The sequence below is a fragment of the Ornithodoros turicata genome, chromosome 6, assembly GCF_037126465.1.
Source record: "Ornithodoros turicata isolate Travis chromosome 6, ASM3712646v1, whole genome shotgun sequence".
Taxonomy (NCBI): Eukaryota; Metazoa; Arthropoda; class Arachnida; order Ixodida; family Argasidae; genus Ornithodoros; species Ornithodoros turicata.
The window spans coordinates 8,284,839-8,304,551 of NC_088206.1; the positions used below are offsets into that span (position 1 = coordinate 8,284,839).

Consider the following 19,713-nt stretch of genomic DNA (forward strand, 5'->3'; position numbering starts at 1 on the left):
CTTATTCATCAATGAATTACGTCCTTACACCAATGAATTACACGAATGAATTACACCAATGAAATGCGCTCTTTTGCGCTTCGCCGCGACCAGCCGCGACAAAAATACGTAAACCGAAACCAATTAATTACTGCAACAAATGACCCACTTCGGTGGCAGATTTTTCTCTAAAAGGTGTCCACTGAAGGTCCCAAAAGGGGTAGTACTACCCATTTTAATACCGACAGCGCCCTGCTTTAGAAGTTACGAAACTCATTTGAATTTGTATTTAAATAATGAGCGCCTCCCGCTCATTCACGCGGTGCGCATCTTGTAGGCGGTATCGGACAGAAGTTCGTGGATTGGTGCACCCGTTCGCGAATTATTTAGCCCAGGGATCTAACTGAAACACCCGGTATACCTGTAAAGTTCACGGCACCCCTCAGTCAGTACCTAAATTCCAAGTAACCTGTCCCGTCATGCGTGACGCCACCTTCCTGAGAATCTGCACAGAACCGGTCAGCCAGGCGGAATAGGCATGTGCGAATAATTATTACGGAAGCGAATGAACATAGCCAGAGCAAATACGAAAGCGAATAGCTGTGTAACCGGACTGGAACACATGTAGCGCATATGTAATGATATAACCATGCTTTACATAGTTCCACACATCCTGTATCCGTTCCACCGAGTTATGGAACTCTGTGTTACGGATATAACCGTACAACGTGGTTTTATCCGTATAGTATTCATACGGGTCAGAATATGAAGTAGCGCTCGCTTCTTATGCTGTATTCGGCCTTATGAGGCAGGTTTCGGGTTTCATTCCGAATTATTCGCTACGGTATTCGAACAACTAATGTTTGCATATGCCAAAGGCATAACATATCGAAAGCAGTATGAACACGGAGTTCAGAGCAAAGATGTTTCCCACAGAAGGATGTACTCAAGGGTGTAAGAAGGACCCCGTAAGATGTTTCTTGTGATATCTTATCGGTTTGTACGCGGCCTTGTTGATAACTGTTCGCGCCTTCATGGTTTGGCGATAAAAGGCAGCTGCGGGTTTGTTTTCGTGCAGTCTGCAGCCGGGTGTGTTAGGAGCAGGTTCTGCTCGTGTCGTACCTGCAATATAAACAAGTTCGTTCCACATTCGGTGTACGTTGTTCCTCACCGAAAGACACTACATTTCTCACTCAAGGAAGGAGTCGTATCATAGTCGTACTCCTCTACAGCTCGCAAGAGCTCGCTTGCCACGGTAAGATCAGCATTGCTTCTAGGGCATCGGTAGATGACGACAACGTTCTCAACAGCCTTTCTTATTCAACCGTTGAATATGGCACAGAACACGAGAGACCTCTTCTATGATCATCAGGGTCGCCTTGTGTACGTGCAACTTTCTCATCTTTCTAACGAGCATTATGTCCGCATAAAGTACTTTTCATACTTCCCATCGATGACGACAGACTTCTAACAGACCGATTCTATGAGGTTTAACTACTGTCTCCTGCTGCTGGTCCTTCAAGCGGTATGCCTAACAGATCTACTCAGCTCTGTTATCTCGTAGTCCGCTTATAGTCCCATCGGTCAACAACCTTCATGGATGTGCTATGGCGAACTAGTGCAAGTTTCTACCAGTCATTCCTGACCGATATAGCGGCTCAGATTCCAAATATTCTCCAAATAAAACAAGTATTACAGCCTGCCAGAAAAGCACTACTCTCAATGAACTACGTAAAACAAAAAAAATAAAAACTGGAGCGTATTGGTGAGAAAGTGAGGCTTCTATAGATTCCGCTTACTCTGCATTTTACTGCTCTTGTGCAGACAATCACTCCACGGTACAGCAAATAGACATTAAACTTTGCATAAACTTCCATGTATTTAGTCCGCAAGAAGCCTAAAATTACTCCTTTATTTTTGGCGAAGTGTTGCACTGCGAAGTCTGGTCGAAATGTTGTCTCATGCGCATTGTATAGTGTCGATCTTCTCGCTGACATTCAACATAATTCACGAAATACGTGCAAGGGAAACGGCGTTCTGCAGCTCCGGGATTCATACAGGGCCGCGTCTTTCTGCATAGTTCCTGAAAGCTTTAGTTTCCAAAAATTTAAAGCTGTTCTTCATTATGACTTCCTTTCGACTTCCTTTAGTCGCGCAGCAAGCTAAGCAAGCAGAGCACGAAGCAAGCTGATTTAGAGGCACTGGAAGTGCGGTTCTGAAAGGTTGGTAGTGCGGGCAATGGAGAAGGGTGTGCTCTAGATTTGACAGAATTATGGAGCAGAAGTGATATGGGAAATAATTTCTTCATATATCGCATAGGGTATTGGGCAATCGACATCCGATCATTTCTTCTATTGCTTTGAATTGGAACTCGCCATATTTAGCTCGCTTTGAATTAAGAATGACAACGACGCCGCGCTTGAACCTGCTGCGAGTGTTCCTTCGATGACGTCTTGCTACCCTGGGTACCTCCAGTATACAGTCCAAGCCCGTTAATATGACCACGGCCGTTCCCGCGGATTTCAGTCACGAAGCCAATTTTCTTATCAACGAATACAATGTGTTACGAGTCGTACCATGCCCTCTACGTAAGCTTTGAAAAGTAGAAAAAAAAAACTGGCATAATGAGTCATTTAAAAGGATGTGTAACACCTTTTTTTTTATGTCGGATTAATAGGTTTGCTTATAGGTTCTCTTATAGGTTATTGGTTGCTTATAGGTTGCTTATATAGGTTCTCAACCTGACGTATCCGCTTCTTCATTCCGACATTCCGCTTCTTCTCAGGTGGTGGTGGTGATAGGGCTTGCCGTTGTCGGCCTCACGTATGTGGGCAACGTCACGACTGACGCCCTGCACTCTTAAAAATGAACTTCACCGCATAGCACGCTCCTAATCAACCATTATCTCGAATGATATCGTTATCTGCCCTGATTTGTTGAAAACGGGGGGCGTACGCCATTTCTGTGACACTTATGCTGTTCATAATTGTCACAGAAAAGGCGTACGCCCCCTGTTTTCAACAAATCAGGGTAGATAACGATATCATTCGAGATAATGGTTGGCTAGGAGCGTGCTATGCGGTGAAGTTCATTTTTAAGAGTGTGGGGGAATGTGCGTCCTGGGCCGACTTCTAAGGGAACTGCGCCGACATATGTCTGAAAGCGTCTGAGGAAAACCCAGGAAAAACCCCAGACAGCACAGCCGGCACCGGGATTCGAACCCGCGTACCTCCCAGTCTCGACGTGACATGGCCAGCACGCTAACCACTACCACTGGCTAACCTCTGAGCCACGGGAGCCTTCTCAGACATGGTCGCTGAATACCGTATGACTGCAGCAGCTCGCTGTAACATATGGCCAAGGACACTGCACTTTGAAGAGTATCGCATTCCTTTTCCGCGCCAGGGCCGCCGTTCGGTGTCCGCGATTGGGCCCATCGTGTCACGTGGCTTCTCCTTCCGTGCCGTCCATGTTGGGGCCCCCACATCCAAATACTGGTTTCCTCGGTCGCGAGCTGGCTCCACTGTGCGCTATTCTCCGGCGGAGAAGGGGGTGATTGGTGTTCCGTTGCTAGGCGACGCAGCCGCTGTGGACACAAGATGGCGGGCTCGCTCGCCGGCCTGGCTCAGTGTCGCTACTCTGTTCCCTACACTCTTAAAAATGAACTTCACCGCATAGCAAGCTCCTAGCCAACCATCATCGCGAATGATATCGTTATCTGCCCTGATTTGTTGAAAATGGGAGGCGTGCGCCTTTTCTGTGACAATTATGAACAGCATAAGTGTCACAAAAAAGGCGTACGCCTCCCGTTTTCAACAAATCAGGGCAGATAACGATATCATTCAAGATGATGGTTGGCGAGGAGCGTGCTATGCGGTGAAGTTCATTTTTAAGAGTGTAGTTAGTGACCCTAAAGTATGTCAGACAGGAGCATCACGAGTCACCCCGAAAGTGTGTCCGCGTTTTGCCCGTTGTAGGTCAGGAGAACATCCGGTTCAGTGACCAGCGGTCATAGTAACGGGAGTAAAGTACACGTCCCTGGTTGCGTTGAAAATACCGGTCATTGCCATATTAACGAAGTGTCATATTAACCAAGAAGAGCTCCATGCGGATTCCATTGAGTGGGTTCAAAAAAGGTTCATAAAGGAGGGATGCCATATAAACGATGTTCGACTGTATCGACTCTCCGACATGGAGTCAGGGCTGGGGGGCATTTCTTGCATGTCCGGTAGATGATCATTTGTTTCCTCATAATTACCTCGCCCACTAAAAAGTTGTATCGAAAGGAAATCTAAGGACAAAATTTATGACAATATTGGTAAAAATAATGCTATTCCTCTTCAATATTTCAACATAACAAATCTGTGCATGTAAAACAGCGCATAGCCACCGCCAGGTGGTGTAACACATATTCCACATAAACTATACATAAACATAACGTAACTTCTTCTTTTCAAGAGCATGTCGCGTGTCTTCGCGCTGGCTTTCTTCTTCAATGCCATCTGTCACGCATTCCAATCCAATCCGAGCCGTCCATGCGCATGAAGATATCAATTCGAAATCGACCCATTCGAAGGCTCGACGCAAGTTTGCTGCTGCAGGTAAGTGGCAAATTATGCCACAGGCTTTTGCAAGCGTAATGACACACATTGATGCGGTAGAAAAGAACTAGGTGTCAGGACTCAGGAGTACCTCAAATCTCGGACAAAAATCGTTGAAAATGCTTACTTTACATCACTTGTGTTTTACATTAGTAAACTCACATGTCTCTGTGTCACAAACTGTCATACTCTGTCATACACTGTCACAAACATGACGCTGGAGGATCCGATGGAAGTCCCGATCGAGCGAGTCGCTCTCTACGCCGCCCCTGCGTCACGGGGTCCTCCTTACGTCGCGTCAGCAGGGCAGCAGGTCAATACATGGTTATGTAAACTCAATATCTGAAATAGCTGGCACATGATCGTAAGTGTGTTGAATTTACGACTCTACTATCTGGAGTGAATACTGATGCAAAATAAGTATTCAAATCGTCAATAGTAGGGCGGGAGGAATGGTGTGAAGTGCCAAAATTTGTAGGACCTGCATAGTGTCCGATTATAAAAACGAAATCTATTTTGCTAAATTCTATCTCTCAGTTCTCTTCGAATAATAACAAATTGCTGGGTGTTATGGTGCGTCCGATTTTTTAACCCACTCATCAAACCTAGTTCCACGATGTTTCTCCCCGTTTCTGCCCTCAAGCAGTACGACATATGCTGTGACAATAGGTTCAGCTTCTCCATTTATGCACTCATGGTTTGTGTAAGCCTGAGTTACGCAACCAAGCGGCATAGCCGATGCGTTACCGATCGCGGTGCGACACGGAGGGCACCCCGCTCAAACGGGCACCGCAACGAGAAACAGCGCCCAGTTCGCGACTGGAAACATTTTGAAACCCGGCATTCGTAAAATATGTGTGTTCATCTACATTGCGGCATTGTTCCTGTACTGTGTCATGCTTAGACTCTCAACAGACGGTCAGCATTATCAATAAATAAATATATAATGTATAAATTGCACAAACAGCTCGTAAGAAATTTCGAAATTTACTTTGACTGCGATCAGTCATGTTAAAGGAATTTCCGGAGCCACATCGCAGGAGCTACAACGCCGGAGCTACATCGAAGACTCAGCTGCCAGTAAAAAAGGGAACCCTCTGGCATACTCTTATGTTCGTACGATTATTCGTTGTAGGCTTGTCACCTTTTCCATCAGCAAATGTCGAACACTAGGCGGATGGGGGGTCGTTGCTTATTTCTTATTGCTGTAAGGCCTGTTGTTCTGCAAGCAGCAAGACTGGATACTCATTACGAGGCAGTATATGCACTCATAAGTCTCAATCGTTAATAGAACATGTTAATTTTGCAGCTTTGGACTTGGTTACAGCGTGGTAGCAAGCACAATTCAGTTTCCTTTGTATACATAGACACTTGAATTAACACGGTGTATGAATTGCATTTTTTTAACCAAAAGTTGCTTTAGTTATTTCAGCCCACAAATAACTGGGCGTCACGCGGAAAACCCGTAGAAGTTGATGGTAGCACGAGGAAAGGCGAGACAAGCGGAATGCCCTTGATTGGGTGGCTGGAATGCATAGCTTCGCGTTTTTGTTGCTCCAGTCAATTTCATTGGCATTATGCCCCTGCCCAGTGATGTGTGAACTATCTCAAAGTATTGGTTCAATGTGGTGCTGTTACTGTGTGAGAATTTGTCATACAGTACCTTCATGCAGCTTTGACTGCTCGTATGAGCTATCACTCTTTCTTTGGCGACAATGGTGCAAAAGAAAAGCCTCCAGCTGTGAGGTAATTTCTCCGACTTCGCCAATTTCCCTACATTTTACGTCCGGTTACCCGCACATCGAATGCAAGCTTTTAATTTCCTAACTATTCGGTGAAATCTGAACAGGTGGCAACCCTATTCATAGGGCAGGTGTTGTTATCTTACCGCATGTTCACGGTACATGCCATTTGCTCTCACAGCTTCAAGGTGCAGGGAATCTTGCCTTCCATTTGACTTATAATACAGGTAACTTGACCCATAATATGATTAGCATATGTTTTCCTGCATTTCACATATTTCATTACTTGTTATATTACGTAACAGGGGCATGACCTTTTGCATAAAAATATGTAACTATTAGAAAACTAGATAACATAAAGCATTGTTCCCACGGTCATGACGTGCAAGAGGATCATAGAGATTATCGTGTATATGTAACTTGTATGTAAGGTGTATATATGTAAGAAGTTTTGGATCACTGGAGCCCTGCGATTTGAAGTACAGCTGCGTGCGTTGATATTCTGTAGCTGCACAACCCTAGTGGGAAAGGTACACCACTGGACAAGAGTTTATGGAACACACTCCGGCCCATTCCTTCCTCACACGCACCTTCGTGACACGCTATCGTACCGTACGGACTTCCAAACAGGTGACTTGGTTACCTAGGCACATATCTGTAAGTCAGTACAGTCCCATTCGCTACCCTGTGGAAGGAATGCGCTGGAGCGTGTTCCGGAAATTTTTGTCCAGCACCGCACAAGCGAAAAGGCTGACGTCCCCGACACTGTCTCAGGAAGGGCAAGTGTGTTTGTGTACCAGGTGTACCTAATCCGGAGTGCTCTTCCTGCTTGTTGTCTGTTGTCTTGGTTAGCTTGAGCCTGCAAAGTAGTCGCTTGTGCATGTGTTGTCACCAAGACGCTGATATGATGCCAACATACTTCAATACAACGGGAGTGTCCCGTTCCCTATGTATGTGAAGTGCTGGTTCACGGTTCTCTTCGATAGAACACACGGACATCATCGCTTAACACTGATGTTATTGGTGAATTCGCGAATTTATTCTTGGAGAAACTCCAGTCTTTTGAAAACCAGGAAAAAAAGTTGGGTCGACCAAAGACCGGATAATCGTACGACATTACCTTCCGTTTTATAGAATACCTTTAGCTACAGAAACAGAAGAATATGGTGCATAAATTGCAGAATTGTATAGAACATATGGCCTGTCGTGTGTCAGTTAAGCAACCAGTGCTTTGCTTCCTCGGATGATTTTAGCGCCCTTCACCTTTTACAAGCCTTGTTTGCAATAATCCTTCTATCCGCTTAGGCTTTGTGTTGTGAAGCTTATGCTCATCCTGGTGTTAACAAGGCACTGAACAAAGCACGGAGCATTTTCCATTTGTCATGCTCCGTGAAAGAAGGAAGCGACAAATGCTCAATTACGTTAGCTCCTGCAAGGCTATATACTGATGCAATGCTATTCAAAACACATCATCCACGTAACTCCCTCTATTGGCCACACAACTCAGTATGTCACGAAGCTCCCGCATTATCACGACACTAAGTTATGCACTGAGGCTCAGTGAGGTTTCACTCGTCAATGAGAGAGCCCTTTTGTGACAGGTTATGGCGCGAGGATTGCACCCAGAACACATGTGGTACTACGGAAACAGCACTGCCGGATATTCATCTCCGTTCGCGGAACAGTACAGCGCTGAAAATATAGTGCGCGTGCGTGGAATGATTAATTCAAGATTTTTGGCACGGTTTACGTGTTCTGCGTGGAATTGTTAAGTGGAAAACGAATGTAGCACTTTCGAATTGACCACACTACCCAATACTACAATCAGTTACTGTGTAGCCATCGTGTGCCGTGATTTGTCGATGGGACGCAACGTCACAGTGACGTGTGGCTAATGTCGACAAGGCGTCACAAGGTACAGCGATACAGCGAATATTTTGCAGAACATTCTGAACTCCTTATCGCCAATGACTTTTGAAATTTTTTGCCAGCCGTAACATATAGTACGGTGTAGCAAGTTGCACCTTGCTTATCTGGTTAATGTCTGTTAGACGTGCTTGCTCGCAGATGGCACTGCACTGCGGCTAACTGTGAACTTCTTTCAGGGTTGTCAGATTCTGCTTTCCTCTGGGTGACGATTTTGCATGCCTCTCCATCTGGTACTGCACATCATCCTGTCCATCATCCCGTGACTGCTGTAAGGATATTACACTTTCTATGAAGAACGCAGTTTCAACGCGTACAGTGGGAACACACCCGAGTGTACGGGAAGTACGACATGCTGATTCTTGGCACTATTTTTAGATGCAACAGAAGCTGCCTCGCATTTACATGACCCACGTCCTGGTGCCGATAGCTTTGGCCATCGTCAGCCTGGTCTTGGAAATTAGTAAGGTAACTTTTACTGAACGTTCTTCTAAATGTAGATGGGTAGAAAATCCAGCGAACCAAACAAAGACATGTGCCTCAGGGCGAGAGTTGCCGGCACTTCGGGCAGAGACTGTTGTTGTTCTTTTATCCCGGAAGAACTGCAGTTTCCATTCGAAATATCGGCTACTCTGGGGCATTCTCTTAAAGGGAGACCTTAAGGATTCGAAAAGCAAATGGGTGAGCATCATACCGAATACGAACCACCCCCTTTATACCGAATACAACATTCGCATATATTTTCTACGAGTAATTAACTCGTAAATGTAGTAGTCTACCTAGACTCGCAGACACAGAGAACATATACGTTTATTCCTCGTCTCATGTTCGGCTTCATCATCCTCCTCATTTTCATAATCTTACTCGTGCTCAGTCCACAACATTCCTCCCTTCAAGATGACACGTATCGGGACGGAGGTTTGCGGTTTCCTTTAGGGTACCGCGGTGGCGAGATTTGGAGCGACAAGTCACTAATAGAGTTCTATCGCACGTTGAAGCTTCCCCTTGGGTCTACACCCATCGTCGTCGTACCCAAACCAAATGGCGCTGTACGCGTTAGCGGAGATTTCAGCGTGACAGTGAATACCCAGCTGGACATCGCTCAATATATCCTCTTCCTCGTCCAGAGGAGTTGTTTGCCAAGCTAAATGGAGGCGTTATTTTCTCAAAGGTTGATCGTTCCAAAGCTTACCTGCAGATGGAGCTGGACGACAATGCAAAGAAGGTGCTCGTCATCAACACGCACAAGGGTCTATTCTTGTTCCATAGGATGCCTTTTGGTATAGCATCGGCACCCGCCATTTTTCAAAGAGTAATGGAGCAAATGACTGCTGGGTTGGACTGCGTAGCATGTTATTTTGACGACATCATCGTCACCAGCACTACGTTTGAACATCGTCTGTCCAATCTGGAGAAAGCGTTGCAGCGTCTCAGTGACTTTGGTTTCACACTGAAGAAAGAAAGGTGTGCATTTTTCGAGACCGAGATCGAGTACTTGGGACAGATCGTCTCGAAGGAAGGTTTTCGTCCCTCACCGAAAAAGATTTCTGCTATACTGGATATGCCAACTAACGTGTCGGAACTGCAAGCATTGTTGGACATGATTCAGCTCTACAACCTGTACATACCTGGGCTCGCAGATATCTCTACTCCGTTTCACTAGCTTCTCCGGATGGATACTTGCTGGAAAGGGTCACCTGAATGTGCCGAAGCCTTGGAGAACGTACTTTCAAACGTAAACTTTCAGCGCCTGAGTCACTCGCCCACTATGACCCATCGAAGCCACTGTTTCTCGCAACTGACGCATCTTCGGAGGGACTGGGAGCAGTCATTTTTCACACCATCGATGGAAAGGAGCCCCCGATTGCACGCGCTTCGAAGAAACTCTCCTCTACCGAGAAGAAATACACTCAGATAGAGCGAGAGCCATTAGCGATTATTTACGGCGTGATGAAATTTCATGAGTATTTGTGGGGACGCCATTTCACCCTCTATACGGACCACAAGCCGCTGACAACAATTTTTGTTCAGTATAAAGTATTCCGGTATCCTCCGCAAATCGGTTACAGAGGTGGGTCCTAATCCTCATGAACTTCTCCTACAATGTAAACAACGAGATTTGGCCGAGGCAGACCACACTTAGGGACGACACAAACAGCACAAGTGGCATATCGGACAGGAAATCAAAAGACCAAGGTTCGATTCCTGGCGTCAGCGCCTCTTTTCCTTGAGTTGTTGCATTCATTACTCCTATAACATTGTGTACAAGTCTCCGACTGCAATTGGAAATGCTGATGGTTTGTCACGTTTACCAATAGGACCAGACCTTCAGTTTGAAAAGTCCATAAAAGATTACGTCAATCTGGCATCATCGCGGTACATCTTAACACCATTAGTTTCCCAGTCTCCGCCGATTACATTGCAAAAGAGACAGCCAGAGACCTCCTGTTTTCACGGATATGCCGCTACATTGTGGCCCCCACGTGTTCCATCGGATGCTGAACCTTTCGCAGCCGACCAAACAGAACTTAACGGTGCTGAACGGCTGTATCGTTTGGGAACGTTAGTTCCTCACAAATTTCGCCCCAGAATCTTGGATGTCTTACATTCGGGTCACACAGCACAAACAAAGATGAAAATTCTTGCTAGATCCTACGTGTGGTGGCCTAAAGTAGATAAGGACATCGAGACACTCTGCCGTGGTTGCGAACAGTGTGCAGAGTTCCGCGAGCAGAAGCGGCCCGTGCCACTGCACCAATGGGAACCTCCAAACTCAGCGTGGACCTGTACTGACTGCGATTTTGCAGAGTTCCAACGCCACCACTTCCTCACTGTCATTGACGCCAACAGTAGATGGCCCGAGGTTGCGTATATGCAATCACCATCTGCCTCTGCAACCGTAGCAACGCTGCAAGAAGTATTTGTTCGGCAAGGACTTCCCGAGCAAATCTTCGCCGATAACGGACCCCAGTTCACGAGTTCAACGTTCAAGGAATCTAATGGTCAAGCGGAAAATTCCGTGCGGACGCAAGACAGCTCTGCGGAGAGGAGGAACTAAGAAAGAGTCCATCCAGTCGTTTCTCCTGCAGTATCGCATTACACCGCACGCAACTACAGCACCAAGATATTTCGTACAAGTGTTCCTGACATCCGAAAGATGACGGATATACCACAACCGTTGTGCTGATTTTGTTGCGGAGTCCCAGTTTAACACCTTCTAATGTTATCTGTTTGACACGGGGGTTCCTGGCTATATTCTTGCCCACTTGAAGGCACAATTAAATTCTTTCCCGTACTCTCTATGTACTGCTACTGCTACATACTACTTTGCAATACACTTTTTTCTTTTTTGTCACAATTCCCGCCTGCGTACGCACAGCGTACGTGTTGTTGGAACCACAGTGATTCATTGCACTTTCTTTTGTTGTGAGGATCGAACTCGAGCCGGAAACGTTCTGAAAACCGCCGATTCCGTCTGGTTTACAACTTTAATAATTCAGTCGAGTCTTGATCAATACGAACGAAAATCAATAAACTGGTGATTCCTATGGCGCATAAGACTGCGACTTCAAATAATGCAGCAAAATTTACAGAAAATTACTCCCGCGACATCATCGTGGCTACTATCCCTGTTACCGGGCCGCTAAGCATTGGAGCCACATATTCGCGCAGTTATTTGCTTGCAACCATAAAAAAGAAAAATTCCTCCTTGGTGTCCCTACAGCGCATGCCCATGTGCAACGCTATATCGAATAAAACGATCACGGGCATACTTTTAGCAGACACGCCCATGGAGACAAGCCGTTGCTAGCCGGACAGGCAGCCACGCGTAGCCATAGGTTTTCTTAGTTTGATATCGTTACTCGCAAAAGTATTTCTTGCACGGATACACTACTCAAGTTACAAGGGTCTTACGTCCTGCGCCGACTTCAGAGGAAACCTTGCTGGCATTCGTCAGGAAAGTCTATCGGAAAACCCAGGGAAAACCTCAGACAGCGTAGCCGGTGGTAGGATTCGAACCCTCCACTTTACAATCTTCAGCACGACCTTGACTACCACCAACAAGCGGATGTTTCAACCCACTCAGCCGTACCGCTGGTCGTGTTCTTCTAATATTAGACGACGTCAAGCAGAAAACGCACATTTTGCCTCACCTTACCCGTAAACAATAAACATCGTTCGGTTACTCGCGATCCCATTGGATATGTTGAATTCGCTATACGTATATAGTTAGTTACTCAAATCGCTTGTGTTGCGTAGGACGTTGGAATACCAAAGGAATACCAGGAATGCCCAAAGCCTCTCTTGCGGCTGTTCCAAATCTTCCGTCGCCCCCGTGCGTGAACCACGCGCGGATGAACACGAATTTGACTTTACAGCCGGATAGCTGATCCAAAGAGCGCATTGGTGCACTGCTCCGCGCAAGAAATATGTAACCCGAAACCGATTAATTACTTGGAAAAATGTGTGTGGAAAATGTGGAAACTAAGTGTCGAGGCGGGTTTTTTTCTTGCAATATTTTTCGCTGGAGGCCCCGATGCGTAAAACAGAGGTTCCGTAAGCGTGCGAAGTAAAAGTGAAAAGTTAGGATGTTTATTTAACTAGTGAGCGTATGTAAATGAGCCGCTCACTATTCAGTTCATGGCCGATATCTAAAGTATCCCAAAAAGAAATTTCTTCGATGGCGCCCTCTGCTCACGAATTATTCGGCCGGGGGATTTTCGTGAAACACCCTGTATATTTATGTTCGACGAAAAGCTCCATTAATTAGCTGGGAAGTCAAGTGAAATCCCAGGCTGGACTGAGACCGAACGATGAAAGAGGAAATGGTGGCCGTGCAATTGTACGATGTGTAAGGAAAGCAATGGCAATCTGGTTATGATCCTGGGCTGCACAGGCATACCTGAGATCAGGCGTAGGTTTGTTGTTCTTATTGTTGCGCACTAGCGAAATGTGCGTTGCTAAAATGGTTCGCCGTTCGCATTCATCTATAGAGGCACATATCTAATGTGCTTCGCATAATTCCTCTTTGCAGGACAAGAACGATTCAGATGCCGTAAGTTTCTGAAATGTCTCCTTGTTCAGCTCCGTAGCTAGAGTGTAGCTGAAAGCGGAGGTCGTTCTTTTTTCGAATTTGCAGAACACCGTGTTGTACGTGTTTCATCGAGTCTCTATAATTTTTTTATGTAAGTATCGCTCGCACGCCAATTCCAAGTGGGACAGCATCACGGGAAGGCGATGGACCACTTCCGAGTAAGCGTATGCGCATGCGCAGCTACCTGCAGGGTGCCGTCATGTTAGATGGGGTGGGGGGGGCGGGGGGCGGGGGTGAGTCATCGCCGCCTTAAACTACGTGGACGTGGAGGCCGACGACTGATATGCGATTTCACTCTTTCTGCATGCTTTCTCTTGTTACTCTGTCACACGATGTGCCAGTCCGTAGGAGCGTTGCCATGACTACTTGGGGGGGGGGGGGGATACGACGTTCGACATTCCAGCACTAGGGCGGTGGAAATATGGAAATGGTTCACGAGACATCTCCAGTGTCCATATTACCGCAGTTATAAAGGGACGGTCTCGTGAACCATGACCTGCTCAGGAAGCACGTCTTTCCTATTCTCCGTCATTGGGGATGCAAATAGTGAGGATTATTTTGCCCCGAAACGCCACGGTTATCACATAAATCGAATCAATATATACGACCTCCATAGCTACCTATGAACTATGCTGGCAACAACACCTGCTGCGTCTTGCCGAATAATCGCGCGGCAGTCGCAAGAACTGAAACCCTCATGGACCAGGAACCGCCACACGCGTCATGTCACTGCAGATGGCTGCTTTGCCTGTGCGCTCACCCATTGGTCTATTCGGTCTAACGTCAACGTGACGTCTTCCGTAGTTTCGTGGGCGTGACTTGTTGAACGAACGCTTTCAACATCCGGCGTCCGCTCTTACAGTAAACTTATGCAGATTTTGTGAAAACCACTTTGTTCAATTGAATGATGGGAATTGAAGAAAAGGCACGAGCAACGGGTATTCGAACCCACATCCTCTAATATCGGTCAGAAATGCTACTGCCGCCATGGTGACCGGCAATCAAGAGTCTGGGTTCCAATCCCGCTGCTGATGCCTGTTCTTCAACTGCCATAATTTAATATACGTTTGTAACTATGCGTTGTGTGACTTATGCTGTATTGTGTTTAATTGCCTCATCTACTATACAAAGTTCCAGTTTGTTCACCCGATTTGGGCGAGAGTGTCCCTTTCAGGGTGCCTCTTGCAGACTAAATGCATTGCCACAAAAATTAGATTAGTCTCTTGAGGGAGTAAATGCATGGGACTAAATGAATGTCACAGAGTGGGGACTGCATTTCACGATCTGTTATAATAGAACCAGGTGCAAAATTAATGTGCATGAATGAAAATACTTCGAATTAAACCGTCAGCCGTGATATGCCGAGTGACATAAAACCTTGCGACATGCATATAGGGCACAATTTCGCAAGTAAAGGACCTCTGTGTGGATGAAACATGGCTAAGTTAGCCAAGTTATATAGCCTTATTTATCAAATTCAAATATAAATATCAAGTTCACGAAGAGCGTATATTTACGTAGACTGTTGCATTCAGGAGACCATTAGCGAAGTTCGATGACTATTTGCAGCCCTGGGGAGTAAATTTCGCGGTTAGGAGACTAGAACGAAGGAGTTATTGCAGTCTAGGGGACGAGAAGCTGCAATGATAGGATCACGATAGGATGCTTGCCTACTCCGTGCCGTATACTGCACAGAGCACGAGCGCAGACAGTAGTAGAAGCCCACCATCCCCTTTTCGCCAAATTTGACTATATAAAGCTGAATGGTTTGTATAGAAGTACGATTAGTATGTCCCTGGACAATGCGAAGTCGTGAAATTGCAGAGGATGAACGACCGACTCAGACAACTACAATATTTAAGCTTAACCGACGTTCAAGCAATAATTCGAAGACTGCAGCGAGTGCATAGCGCGGGAATCGAACCCACACCTCTGATTGCCGGTTAGGTGTGCTACCTACGCTGACATCGCACCCTCATCAAGACACAAGGCGAGATGTAGGCGTAGTGTAATTGATAGCGCACCAAACCAGAAATCAAATAGGTGTGGGTTTATCGACAACCTTACGGAGAACATGCTGTGTCCATAGCGCCCCGTCCCAGGGGTTCGTGCGGCGGCCGACGGTTGGCAGGGATATTCATTAAACTAATTCGCTGTACTTTCCTTTTCAGTGGATTCTCTATAATTGCGTCAAACGCTATCACGACGCCTTGTATTGAGGAGGCTGAGGTGCCAGGCAGCCTATGCTGTGACGACAGATGTATGCCATAATCTTAGAGCGAGAAAAAAGTATTGGTTCACTTAAAAGCGATATTATGTTGAGAGATGCCTTCTGTCACGCTATAGACACAATTCCGCAATCTCAACAAACATACATTAGAAGGCAAATATCCAAATAGTAACACAGATAACCACGTGAACTCCGTTGAGAAATAGCCGATACTTCTCTACCTGCGTCCTGTATTTGCAACAGTACACTACTCTTGACAGCCCTGGAACTGCAGCGCTGGAGTCATTTCTACTCGTCATCAATCGGAGGAAAGTTTAGGTTGCACGTAAGGCAGGACGCTGCTGAAGACGAGGGAAGAGGTTATCCAGTGTTCCAGGAGTACCCTGTGTGTCTTAATAAAAAAATATAACAAATGCTGCCCTGGTGTGAGCTTACGTTATTCGCATGGCGTTCTCGCCGTCAACGAGCTGATTTAACTTGCCAGAGGACCTCATCGTTACCTTTCGCGGCTGCTCTCTGTCGTTCAATCCCTTTGTGATACAATCATGTTATCATAGCCTGCTGCCATAGAAGCTTGCCGGGCCCATAACAAAGGGGCTGTGATTTGAATTGATTGCGATACTTTCACTAAGTGTTCGCAGGTATCATTCAGCATCAGGAAGGGTATAGCACAAAAATTACGGCAGCAATTGCTGTGCAGATTGTCATTGAAATGGACAGCAGGGGCCTGTGGAGACTGAGGTAGGTGACGTACTTGGCACCTACTAGCTTATGCCCCTCACGAAGGCACTTCCACGAACACGAACACTTCCCGTGGTTCCGTGGTCAACGTCCGTAACGAAGCATTCCATGACAGCCATGGGCATGTTCCTTCAAGTTTTACGAAAGTCTCCCAGAGTAGGTTTTGGCCAGAAGGATCCTCTTGATCTTGCCTTTAGAAGATCCCGGTGTATCGTATACCAGCACGATGAGCGGGGGCACCCTAATAGTCCACTAATAGTCGTGGCATTCGCCATGGTATAGAGTGCACCCCAATGAAAGCTACCATATGGATGCTCATGGCAGGGGGACTGAACACCACAGGGGTGCCCTTCAATGTATTGCTCCAGAGACGAAAGCGGGCTGGGCGAACGCAGTGCATTCTGGACAGGTCCTGGTCGCACGTCACAGCAAACGCGAACGCACACGTGCCCTTAAAGATTGCAGCGTCCGTGATCGGCGGCCAAACCATTTATAAAATAACAAACGCGTTTGCTGTTTCTATGCGCCGTATTGGACCTCTTTCATACCACGGTAATTTTTATCCGATAATATCGCAGTAAAACATGTTGTAAAACAAAAGTTTTACATGACACCTTGTTCTGTTGACTCCTTCCAAAAATGTGCTGTGTGACGACCCCGTCTAAGGCACGCTGAGCGGGTGCGATAGGTTACCATGTCGCCGAAGAACAACAGTAGTTTACACTGGCAAGATACGTTCATCTCTTGGCTTTACACCTGTCATGTATGTCTAAATTTGGAGCAATGCACGGCAAGAGCAGACACCGGATGTTGAGAGTATGGCGGAATTCCTTCTCGGAAAATTTGAGAACACGTCCCATGCACAAGTCCCAGAGCTCCGAGAAGTTCAATCATGGAGTACGCTCTAGCGACCGGCGCTCAGCCACAAATGTATTCCAGATGGACTTGAGCAGCAACTGGGTCCTGGTGGATCTTTCCCTTTGCGGTAGGCGGTAGCTGAGACGAGCCGCGTCGGTCACAGTGTTGTCAGCTCTCAACCAGACGCCGGCGCAGTTGGGAGACTTAATCCCACGTTGATGGATCAAGAGAATGTAGGGGGCAATTTCGCTTTGAGAAAGGGTAGTCACCGGTGTGCTTACGATGCTTAGACCAAACAGGGAACAGGGAGATGAGCACTTTGCATGGCTTTAATGCGCCTCGCGTATGCACACAAACTTTCCAACACAGAGCACATGTTCTGGCGCCGCAACTGGTCGCTGACGCGTGTGAAATGCCCTAATGAATACGTCGTTACGTCCAACAACTTACCGTAGAGGATATACACTGTCGGGAGCAGTAAACCCACTGCAGTCTCACTGCAACTCCATTAGTATAGACTTTGCCACGCTACTCTCAAACCACCAGTCTCTGTGCGCTCCTTAGCCTCGTTCCCAGCGAAGATACAACTGTGGTGGACTACCAAAATCGCTCTTCCCATTGGGACTAATACTGGTGGTCTTTAATGAGTATGACTGACGATAACGTAACATTCAATACAACTAGCTATCCGGTAAACATCTGAGTAGCGTATGAACGTTCGAAAGATTGCTTGGTTCAGCGATGCACAGTTGTTCACGTGAAGAGTGCTGGTCGATGCGATATCTTTTATACATCGGCTCCCGAGCGGGAGAAAACGAACGGGCACTAAATGAACCCAAACGGACGGGAAAATAAAACGAAAACACACACGGGAAAATTAAGGAACTCTGCAAACGGCAGTCCCCACGTGCACCGTTCCTGTGACTACCGCGGGTGGCAGCACTAATGGCGGCGCCCATTTCCAATACAACGAAGCGCGGGTCGGTTGTTCGTACGAAACCGCGCTCCCCACGACTCGCTCACCGATTCGTAATGCGTCCGAATCGGTCGTTTCGTTCAAGCGAAAAGCCAAATTTCGCCCGAACCGAAATGGGACGCATCTTCTTTGAGCCTTCGAACGTAATGGGATAATCCCTGTACTCATAGGTGAAGTCGCAGCAGTCAACCAGTTTGCCATGTCATTGTTGCTATGTTCCGCCTTCCGGCTAACTAGAGTCACTAAATGTGCTATCCTTCAGAGTATCGACAGTGAGTTCCAAGAGCGAGCATGCGCCATCTTGTTCCCGCGCCACGTTACCCACGCGCACTGCGCACGTCAGAGCCATTTATAGGGAGAGTTTGGCCATTAGGAGGAGCCTAACTTGACGCGCGTCATGCGACGTCACGGCTAAGCCACCTCCCTCGCCGTGCTCTATTGTTGTCTCGTTGTCAGCCGGTCGCCGACGCCATATTGATGCTGATCGTTGTTTACGATGCAAGGCGGGAAGACACATGCGTACATTGTCCTTCGAAAGCCTTTCGTCCTTGAACTCTTTCAGTTTGGCAACAAAACCCCCCTTTATCAGAGGCAGCTCTGGGTCATAAGCCTGCTATTCCTGTAGATTGCATTCATTGCGACAACAAAGCTGACGGACAGCATCAATATGGCGCGCACTAGATGGCTGATAAGCGGATTCTGCTTGGATTCAGGCTTTCTGGGCGGCGCAACGACGACTCTGACGTCAAAATGGGCTCCACCCACGAGGCGGCAAAAGATCACAGAATGGCCAAACTCTCCCTATAAACGGCTCTGGCGCACGTTAGCGCACGATGCCATCTATCGTGCGCCGCTGAAATGTTCCTTTCGCTTGCAAGCAGCAGTTGACGGCCTTGAGCTCATCATGACATCATCGGGACGCTTTGGTTCACAGTACATGGATTATCGCACAACAATCATGCACGCTTCTCTATCCCACGGGGAGCACTATGTTAGCCGCCTTTGATCCTCAAATAGTAGTAGTAGAAATAGAGCAATTTTAGTGATTTTCGGGATTAGACGTATTGCCATACAACCAGTAGTCCGTTTCGTGACAAAATGCCTGGAAGTTGGTGCGTTTTGGAAGTTCATCAAGTTTAGAGACTATTTGCAGCGGGGAGAGTAAATTTCAGGGTCAGGGAACTTAAATGGGGACTAATTGCACTCTTCGGGACTAGAAGCTGTAATCGCTTCTCAATTTACAACCTCTTTCCTTATAGTTACTCCTGGCGCCTGGAGCTAAACTTCTTTGATGACTCAAGGAGAGAGTGCGCCAGCAAAAAGGAGGTGAAGCAGAAGAAGAAGCAGTCCCCTGGAACGTTACAGGACGAAGAAGAAGGCCAATCTCGGGTCCAATCCTGACCAATCTAGGCGATGTATAATCATACAAGAGTTTGAATCACACGATGTTGTCAAACAAGAATTGTATGACCAGTGTGACCGAGCATTATACATACGCCATACATGTTTGAAGACATGTTGTCATACATGTTTGGAGCACGTGTATAACCAGTGTGACTCCGGCC

The 19,713-nt window shown here is 46.8% G+C and overlaps 1 protein-coding gene across 10 annotated transcripts; it reads left to right on the forward strand.

Annotated features, from left to right (window-relative positions):
• The first annotated feature begins 4,292 nt into the window (after positions 1 to 4,292).
• LOC135397607 (uncharacterized) lies at positions 4,293 to 15,990 on the forward strand. 10 transcript variants are annotated; one of them, XM_064629217.1, is made up of 6 exons: positions 4,293 to 4,580; positions 8,428 to 8,519; positions 8,627 to 8,716; positions 13,284 to 13,304; positions 13,389 to 13,434; positions 15,834 to 15,990. In XM_064629217.1, exons 1-6 carry the CDS (start codon positions 4,475 to 4,477, stop codon positions 15,980 to 15,982), a joined length of 504 nt encoding a protein of 167 aa, XP_064485287.1. In that variant the 5' UTR covers positions 4,293 to 4,474; the 3' UTR covers positions 15,983 to 15,990. The 10 variants fall into 10 exon arrangements, with proteins under 10 accessions (XP_064485287.1, XP_064485288.1, XP_064485289.1 ...); XM_064629219.1 differs by having other exon boundaries at positions 4,414 to 4,580; positions 8,627 to 8,711; positions 15,515 to 15,990; XM_064629222.1 differs by having other exon boundaries at positions 4,423 to 4,580; positions 15,515 to 15,990.
• Positions 15,991 to 19,713: the final 3,723 nt, after the last annotated feature.